The 10,169-nt window shown below is 35.2% G+C and overlaps 1 protein-coding gene across 1 annotated transcript; it reads left to right on the top strand.

Moving 5' to 3' along the window:
* Nucleotides 1-1,443: 1,443 nt before the first annotated feature.
* On the top strand, nt 1,444-4,887 carry LOC147402484 (Tetratricopeptide repeat (TPR)-like superfamily protein). Its single transcript, XM_086444155.1, is given in 5 exon segments — nt 1,444-1,586; nt 1,679-2,598; nt 2,600-2,810; nt 2,813-3,054; nt 4,487-4,887. Coding segments are annotated over 4 exon segments (1,485 nt in total). The 5' UTR covers nt 1,444-1,586; nt 1,679-1,740; the 3' UTR covers nt 4,661-4,887.
* The last annotated feature ends 5,282 nt before the right edge of the window (nt 4,888-10,169 follow it).

The following is a 10,169-nucleotide window of genomic DNA, read 5'->3' as shown; positions in this document are numbered from 1 at the left end:
CTTTGGGGGGAATTTCATTGACGGAGGGTTTTTGAAATCTAGGATTTCTTATAGAATTTTTTATTTCGTTTCAAAGATTAACTTCTTTGAATCTAAGATTTTTGTAATCTAAATTGCACATAATAATTTTGAAATCAAATTGATCATGTTTTCTTCTATCCTGTCAATTCCCCTTTTTCTAGCTCTTCCCCCTCCCCCTCCCCTCTCTTTTAAGGATTTCCCCTAAAGAATTTCCAAACAACCCATTCTAAGAATTCTTGAAAGATGTTTTTGATATGTTTTTAATTTTATTTGATGTGTTATATATAATTTCATCAGTCGATATATTATAAATGGGAAATGTTCAGCAACAAACATTTTGGCAAAACATTTTTCAAAACATGGGTTAGAGGTTTTGGAATGGGCTGATTTTTGGTGAGGATGATCTCTACGGTGACGAGATCATCATCACCAAAAATCAGCCCATTCCAAAACTTCTAACCCCATCAAAAATGGTTTACAAAAAATGGACGGTCCACGATTTTTCAACTTGTAAACTGGGGCTAGAAGTTTTGGAATGGGCTGATTTTTGGTGAGGATGATCTCCTCACCGTAGAGATCATCATTACCAAAAATCAGCCCATTCCAAAACATCTAACCCATGTATTGAAAAATGTTTTGCCAAAATGTTTGTTGCTGAACGGGACCCATTATAAATAAGGATTGGGATCCATTGACTAATGAAAAATGACTCATGAGCATGATCTCAATCATTTAGATATAATATCCAATAGTTGAGATTTATCTCCAATATCTAAGCGGTTGGGATCATGTGTTTTTCTTTCTTGAGTTGAGAGATCTTGACCCAATAAATAAAAGTGATATGCTAATAGAAGTTCTCGAATAATTTTCCTCCCTCTTTTATTTTTCTCAGTAGTATTAAGTGTGAAGAGGGGATTTTAATCACAAGCATGTTTTTAAATCTCGTCTGAGATTGAGACGACTTGTCTTGTTATCGTCCACTAATGAAACAACTTGTCAACTTGTTTCAAAGACATAGTTTGTTCTAATTATAATGCTTAAAAAAAAAAATCTCGTCCTAAACAATTCAAATAAATCAGATATCTCGTCTAAAACGATTCAGTCTTGTTTATAGATGAAACGTCAAAACAAGTTTTATAATCATGATCCCAAGTCCACATACTTTACCATCCCACTTATATTCATCTTCTTAAACCTTCAAAACTCAAGGGTTTTGGGCAAAAGTGCAAGTCACGGATTTTTTCTGGAAGAAAAAACAAGAGTCACTTTATTATCTATAAGGTTGAAGATGAGGTCATTGAAGTAACTTTTCATTAGTCTTCCATTGTACACCAATATCAAGGGGTATATCATCAGTTTGAAAATACAGGAGTATCTAAAACATTAATAAAAATCCGGAGGGGTATATCTAAAATCCTCCATAAATAAATATACTTAGACAAGGAGAAGCGAACCGCATGGTTCGGCATCAAATAGGCGAAACCAAGCTTAAAGAGGAGGCGCAGTTTAGCAACCTCTGTTCCTCCTAGATCGATCTCTCTCTGTTCTTCTTTCTCTCAATCCAGGTAAGCTCTTAGATCTCTCCAGATTTCGTTTCTTCTTTCTTGATCTCTACAGGTCACACTTTTCTGATCGATCTATCTGTCTATCTCACCAGGAGATCCAATTTTAACAGATTTACCAGAAAAAAACCCTAATTTTTTTTTATTAATAAAAACGATGAATTCTAATTTTGGGAAATCCAGTAATCCACAAAGAGGATCTGCTTCTGTGAACAATTTCGATTTCGATTTCGGTCTTGGCCCTGGTTTTTCCAACAATCGATCTCGACCTTTAAACGACCAAAAGCAAACGAACTCTCCCTTTTCATCATCTTCTTCATATTCATCTGCACAATCGAAACCTGCGTCGTGGGCTTCAAACAAACCCTCATGGACTCACCAACCCGCTCCGAGTCAACCCGCTCGACCTGGGTTATCAAACCCTGTTTCAATGGTTGGAGATATCTCTGGGAAGAGTTGGAATTCGACGCCTCCTTCTGGTCGCGGATCTGGTATTGGAATTGTTGAAAAAAATCCGAATTTGTTTGGAGATCTCCTTGGTTCGGCTCTTGGGCAAGGTAAGATTAACTGTAGTAATGTTCCATTGAAGAATGCACCGCCTGTGTCGGCACCAATGGCAGCCAAGAATTCTTATTCAATGGGTAATTTGGCAGATTCTCTGCCAAAAACCAATACTTCCTCGAAGAACACTAATTGGGGTTCTTCTGAGAAGTTAGGGAGTTATTCTACTGTTAATAATAATAATAGTACGATTGGGAATCTCGGGGGTGCATCGATGAGAAGTGGAGCTTCGACCACGAAAAAGGACCCATTTGGGTCTTTGGTGGATTTTGGATCTAAGAAGGATCCAGCTGTTAGTGTTAATGCTGCTGCAACTCGCGGTAACAGTAATGTTGACTACTCGTTTGGAGATTTCCAAAATGCCACGAAATCAAGCACTCAATTTCCTGGCCCGGGTAACAATTCAGTTGGATCAAACGCTGGTTCTGGTCCAAAAATGGATGATTATGGGGGTTTTTGATATCCCAATCCAAGATTTCACTTCTCAGAAACCACCTCCTCCTCCCCAAGCCAAGGGGGTTGATCCGCTTGATATGTTGTTCTCGTCATCTTCTGCCTCAGTGGCGGCTGCAGCTACAACAGGATTTGATGGTCATGGAAGCCAGCCGTTTTCTGAGATGGAAGATTGGGGTTTGGATTCAGAGTTTGGCGGAAACGATATGAGTAGTACACTGAGCTTGAAGGGCTTCCACCTCCTCCAGCTGGGGTCACGGCTTCTGCAGCAAAGAATAAGGGATTGGATAGTTACAAGCAAGGACAACATGCTGATGCCATAAAATGGCTATCTTGGGCAGTAGTGCTTCTGGAGAAAGCTGGGGATAGTTCCACAACCATGGAAGTTTTATCGAGCAGAGCTTCGTGTTATAAAGAAGTTGGGGAGTATAAAAAGGCGATTGCTGACTGTTCAAAGGTATTAATTAACATTTTTTTTTTCCTTTCTAAATTTATCTTTTTTGTTTGATGATATTTTTATTTTTTGCATGAGATACCAAAAGCATGATTCATCTATGAAACAATCTAGAGTTTTCAATTTGTGAACCACTCATTGAATGAATGATAGACATGGTTCTCAAATCCTTCTAGACTGTTTGAAATGGATTTTATAAATACATGTTTTATGTAAGTAATAATTATATTTTCTGTTATCCAACAAACACAAATCATTGGGATAAGGCTTTGAGGATGAATTATCTTTTCTATTATAAACTGGATGATGGATGCTTAAAAATTTTCCCTCCAAATCATCATTATCACCATCATGTATGAAAGGCTCTGAAGCCATAGTGTAGATGAAGAAACCCAGCAAAAGCAAAATGGTGCGAGTGAAACTGATAAATCTGGGACTGAGGTTTCTTGTAGATATCGTGATGAGCACCAATGGTTTGAAGAAACTTAAGTAGAAAATCTTTTAATCTTGGTGAAGATCTGTTCCTAATGAATAAGTAAAAGAAATTTCACGCAGAATTCTGTAAATCTTGGAGAGGATTAGCTTCAGAGGAAACGGAGAGTCTCACTAGCAAGATTTACAGACTTGGCAAATGGATACGAAGAAATTTCGTCTAAGTTCGTCTCAATTGTTGAAGAAATTTACATAGAAGTCTGTTGAAGAACTTGAGGAAGTCACTGAAATCAACGGACATTTCTTTGAATCGGGATAACCAGGAGCATGAAGTTGCAGTGAGACCGTCTGTTTTTATGGTCATGTGACTACAGCCCATAGAGACACAGAAGTTATTTCTTTCAATTTCTAGGATTTTAGTGGAATATTTCATCTTCAATGCCTAGGAGGAGTCATGGATCTGGTACTTACCCCATCAGTCATGGTTTGTATCTCAAACGAGATCGAGATTATGAGATATTTAGAGTCACAGCCGAAATGTCTTAGGTCTTGGATTGGTGAGTCGCAGTGAAATTCTCGCTCAGAAACCTCTTAGATTGAGATGAGTAACCCAAGCCCATCTTCATCTCATCCAAGATTTAAAACCTTGAAGATTACCCAAGGATCATAGGATCGAAGAAATAACAAATTCCTTACTGTCCACTGAATTAGTTTATTTCAACTGTTAAAAGGGTACATTTAGATGTCTCAACTTCTGCTATGTAGTGGATGTTCAAGAGGCTTTTTTGTTTTTTTGATTATTGCTGATTCAAAAGCTTGCCATTGATTGAAATGCCGTATAGCTTGATGCATAATGTTGCTACATATGCAACGTACACTCAAGGATGTAGAAGTTTGTGCTTCCCTGGAAAACATTCTTTCCATCTTTTTAGTTAGATAGCACCAGTTTTCATGTTTTTGCCTTTTTGCCTGGAGTGTTAATACTTTGCGTTTTCTTTCACAGGTGCTAGAGCAAGACAGTGCAAATATATCTGTTCTAATACAACGTGCACTCTTATACGAGAGTACTGAAAAGTACAAGCTTGGAGCAGAAGACCTAAGAACAGTTATGAAGATTGATCCTAGTAACAGGCTCGCAAGAAGCACCATTCACCGTTTGTCCAAATTGGCCGATTAGAGCACTTTTGATTAAAATTTTCTCATCATATGGTTCTTATTTTAGTTTCTTCGATATAGGCATAAGATGCAGACACTTCTTTTTCACTTTCCCTATATGCTGTGTGTGGATTAATGGTATATGGTTCTTATTTTAACATTCAAGAACTTATATGTATTATCATCTGTTTGTTGTATTATCAAACTAAAAGGAAGAATGAAAACTGGTCTTATCAAACTTTCTAGATATTTTTTAGAGACATGGGGTTAACAAACCCACTTCTTGCACAAAGTACGGGCATTCTGTATGGAATTTTCTATCTTAGGTTATACCATTATAGTGATTCTTTTATTCTTTAACTTTGCATGTCTTCTGGTATTTTGGGAGTTCTTTTTCCTCCTATTTTCTGTGTTGGTATAACGACCTAAACTCTAGTGAGGCAAATCCTTCTTACTAACAGCTAATCTGGATGTATTCTTATTTATGTAGACATCTACTAGACTTTTCTGTATTGGTTATTGACATTATCTTACATATTTGCAGTGCTCATTCATTCTTGCATGACTTGTTCTTTTAGGAGTACAATGCTAGCTGGTTAATATTCGAGCCTTGCTCACGTATTTGAATTATTCCCTTTGAATTAATGTTCCGAGGTTTGATCTGGTTTTTGAATTTTCTTTAATTTTCCCTTGGAAGCTTACATGTCAAATGAAGAAGCTTACATGCTTACATGAATTAATGTTTGTAGAACCATTGAACCATAGGTGAGAATGTGTAGATGGATTGGTGGAAAGACTAGGAAAGAACAAGTAGAAATGAGCACATGTGGGATGGGGGTGGAAAGTACCACTGACAATGACCCTAGTAGAATGGTGAGAAGAGGATTTAGATTGAGTAGGAAGAAATGATCTGAAAATGGCCTGACCAAGTATATTTTTCTTGACAGAGTTGACGGTGAAAATTGATTCGAGTTTCCAACCCTTATATATATGATGATGACCCTTGGGCTTATAAAATTGGAAATAGAAAATTCCAACATTCTTGACCTCAGCTGCAATTTCACCAAATGGTCTTCCAGCTCTATGGTTCTATTATTCACCGACTGAACACTCAAAACCACGATCAGAGCTTGAAGTTTTTCAGATTTTGGTGATCTTACTTCAAACGAGAGTTATATAGTTACTGAGGTTTCGAACATTTTGATTCCTCTCCAAATCCACTAAAATGATAAGGGAGCTTTTAAGATCATAAATGGACTGGGTGTTGCTGCTGGTTTATTAGTTTGGATGCTTGTTAGAACCCAAATCCATGATCCAGATATGAAGTTATTTGATTGTATGGATCAGTTTTCCGGACTGATCTGATCCATTTACTTTTACCTATGCTGGAAAGAGGAGATCACACCTTCCTAACCAAGGTCAGGTGGCACCCCCATTTTATGCCATGTGGCATTTTTGGTGACCCACTGACCATATTGATATGTGGTCCATCCCTCAACGAATCTACACAAAAGATCAATTTGATTGGAGATGTGTATCCATTGATTATAGCATTGCCTTAAGAATGATTTCTAATCGTTGGATTTAAATTCTTTTTCAAGACCTTAGATCTAGGGGATACAAGTTATCAAATACTATGATTTTTGGTATGTAGATTCACCAAGGGATGGACCACATGTCCATACAGCCAAGGAGTCCCAAAATTTTCACGTGGCATAAAATGGGGTGCCATCTGACCTTTGTTAGAAACAGGACACTGTTTTGGATCCCTACTCTTTATCTTTTAGAGTGGGGATATAGAACAGTGTCTCGTTTTTATACTTACGTGGCATTTTACTAGTGAAACTTAAAATTTATTGGGCTCGAGATCAAATCGAAGAGAGGGAGGAGATGAGGATTTTGGGGAGTTTGGAAAGAGAGCAAAGAAGAAGCAGTTTGATTTTTAAAAGAAAAATGCTGGAATGACACAAACAGAGGCACAAGGGTGACAAAAATGATGTGGTGGCGCAAACATAACCATAGATGCCTTTTACTTGTATCTCGTGGAAAAGCATCTAGGGAAATGTGCGCGACATCACATCATTTTGTGTCTCCCTTGGCGTCACTCCAGCACAGTTCTTTTTAAAATTAAAACAATTAAGAGGAGGAGATTATGGCTTGGTTATGAGCCCAACAAGTTTTAAAATCCAATTACAAAATGCCACGTAGACACGTATAAAAATAGGATATCGTTCTCTGGATCCCCACTCTTTATCCAGACTTTCTATCAATTGGTTGTGATTGCCTCAAAGTTTGACCTTGTGGATTGTGTGGAATTTCTTTCTGTCAACAAACTTTAAGACAGTTTTTGAAATTCTTTAATAACTTTTAGTGTGTCTATAGATAATTCAATTTTCCTTATCTTTTCTTATCCACATTTGCAAATATTAGGTCTTGATACGACTCATTTGGTTTTTGCACAACCACACACACACACATTCAGATGTTCTATCTTTCTGAATTACAGACAAAGACACCTCTCTTTTCAAACTCTTATAAATGATGTGGGTCGGATCCGGATACATTTTGGATCCAATTTCCAGGACATCAACTCCTAATCGGGTACATAGATGGATTCACATTCATAGAAAGAGACGGGTTCGGTTCGTACACCTAACCACATTAACATCTGCTTTAAAATTTACTTTTGGGACAAGGCAAGGCGTGTATCACCATTTTCGTGCTCTTCTTCTCTACTTTTAATACCCAGTCAACCCAATCCCTTAAATGTGACATTTAATTATTGAAAAATATTCATTGACCAAGAACTTGCCTATTGGTTGACCCTGATTGGAATTTGGTTTAATTTTGTTGGAACCATTTGTATTTCTTAAAAAATATAAATAAACATATATCTGTGATTAGTTTACTAGCAGGAAGGCCCTTAAAATTATTCTAGGTCCATAAAAGTAAACTTACCAAATATAATCATTTTATTCATTAATTGGATTAATCGTCCCCAACATTTAATGCTTTGATAGCTTTGATTAACAAGATTTAATTGCTTAATGACATCTTATCGTATCTAATTTGAGTTTGAATTGATCGGTATAAGAGGAAACTTCTACTTGGCACATTGTATGAGTGTCGAGCAACTTAGATCAGTAATGGTTTAACACTCAAATGAATCATATTGATTGAACTTGATTATCAAAAGAAACTCCATTGCTACTGAGGGTGGGGCTTAAAACGGGTCAGGATTCAGGTTGGATATGCGTTTACTCATATTTATATCTGGATTTTTAATTCTCTGGATATTGATTCGACTCAGATCCTACTAGTTCAAATCATATCTATATATATATTTTTTTCACTTTCATTAAATCCACATCCGGATCCGATCCAACCAAATTAATTGATCCGGGTCGGACAAATCAGATAATTTCAAATCATTACAAAGTTATTATATTAAAAAATGTGACTTAAATATGATTTGAACTCAAAATCTCTACTCTTTTGAAAAGAAGTTTTAACTACTACAACTAATACTCATTTGTTGATGAATGATAGACTAAAAAAATATAAAAATATAACGTAAAACATACAAAATAATATATCAATCTGATATAGGCAAATATAGGGGGATGAGTTCGTATTAGACTCAGGTCAATGGACATCAACCCATATTTTAATTTAGATATATTTGAAGAAATCAAATTTGCTAAAAATCGAATTTAGATCACTTGAATTTTAGATAAAATTCGACCCATTTTAAACCCTAATTGAGAGGGGGTTGATGTTGTTTGATCTATAGCAACAATGATCAAAAGCAAAATTATCTAAAAATTATATTCTTTGAATTTGAACTTTTGATCTATTTTACTTTCAATATTATTTTACATCACCCTCTCTCTGACTAATTTTAGTGTCAATGACAAGTTATAATTCACGATGTCAACCCCAAACCCAATATTTGAGATTAGACATAGATGATGATGATGATGATCTCTCTCTCTCTCTCTTTGACTAATCTTAGTGTGAATGACAAGATATAATTGACGATGTCAACCCCAATACTTGAGATGAGGCATAGATGATGATCTCTCTCTCTCTGACTAATCTTAATATGAATGGCAAACTGTAATTCACGATGTCAACCCCCAATATTTGACATAAGGCATAGATGATTTGTAACCGTCTATTGATTCCACCTACTATAGTGGTGGCACGTCTTTATGACATCTAATTGAGATTATAATAATTAATTGCCACTATGATGAGTGCTTCTAAGCCACATTACTCTTTCTTTCGCTCAAGTACACTTGAGATAATCGAGAAATGACGCTCTACCTTAACAAAATGTTTGCCACTCATTACTATTCTACATTAAAAAATAGTCATTTTCATGGTGTATTTTGTATTTGAAAGAAAGAATAAAGTGAGAAGACATGAACTTTGTGGGAGGCTTTGCCACTCTACCCATCGAATGGGTCACATCGATAAGATTATATGAATTATTTCGTACAAATTGATTTGTACATTTCCTTATTGAGTTTAATTAGAAATTATTCCTTGCCAAAAGTTGACCCAATAGCCATCCTAATAACTTTAGGCAATTTGATCTAGTGTTAGCATATCAAGACTACGGAGTTAATTGAACAACCAACTCACGATGACGGCAACTCGTATTTCAATAGAAGGGTTTGTACGCTAGCCTGTGAATTACAAAAAAAAATATCAAGGGAAAATTACTTAAAAGACTCTGGAGGAGAATTTTTTTTTTTTTTTTCTAAATGATCTGTAAGTTTTGGACGGTCTTTGAATACTTCATTTAATAAACTTTTCTTTTCTTAACGGTCAATGGACCTCATCTCATCTGTATAAGGTCTTTGAAATACCCAGATTATCATTTTCTCATCTTTTTTACATAGTTAGGTAATTCAACAACAATTGCCATCATTTTCGATGGTTTTTTTTTTTAATATCATGAATGACGAATGGAAAATGATATTCTCTTAATTTTAAACATCTAAATATATTTTTATCTATTTATTTCAATGATTTATAAAAAAAATGAACAATGAAGTTAAGATTCAATTTTTTTGATGATTAAGTTGTAATTTTTTATTTGCAATTATGATTTGTGCATTTTGAACTATTTCGAGAAGATTTACCTACTATCGAAATTAAAAAATAAAAAAAAATTAATTCACATTTACAACGTCAAGTTCACCATTGAATTACTATTGAGTTCAATTGTTTTTTTTTTTTTTCTTTTTCTTGTGAAAATATTGTAGAACTCGACAGTAATTAAATAAAAAGTGATGAACTCGATATTAAGTGTCTCTCCCCCTTTAAATAAATAAAAATCATAATACTTAAATGTAATCTTAATCCTTATCTTTCTACCACTTTAATTCTTATCCAAATAAAGAAATTTAATCCAATTAAAAGTCTATCCATCTTAGGATTTGCTTTTCATTTATCTCATCATAATCCAACTCAAATAAATATTGAACTAACTATGCCAAGTGACATATGTGTATGCCTCG

This window comes from Akebia trifoliata, chromosome 5 (genome assembly GCF_017979445.1).
Source record: "Akebia trifoliata isolate Shusen 1 chromosome 5, ASM1797944v1, whole genome shotgun sequence".
Classification (NCBI taxonomy): Eukaryota; Viridiplantae; Streptophyta; class Magnoliopsida; order Ranunculales; family Lardizabalaceae; genus Akebia; species Akebia trifoliata.
This window is presented reverse-complemented; position numbering and strand designations above follow the sequence as displayed.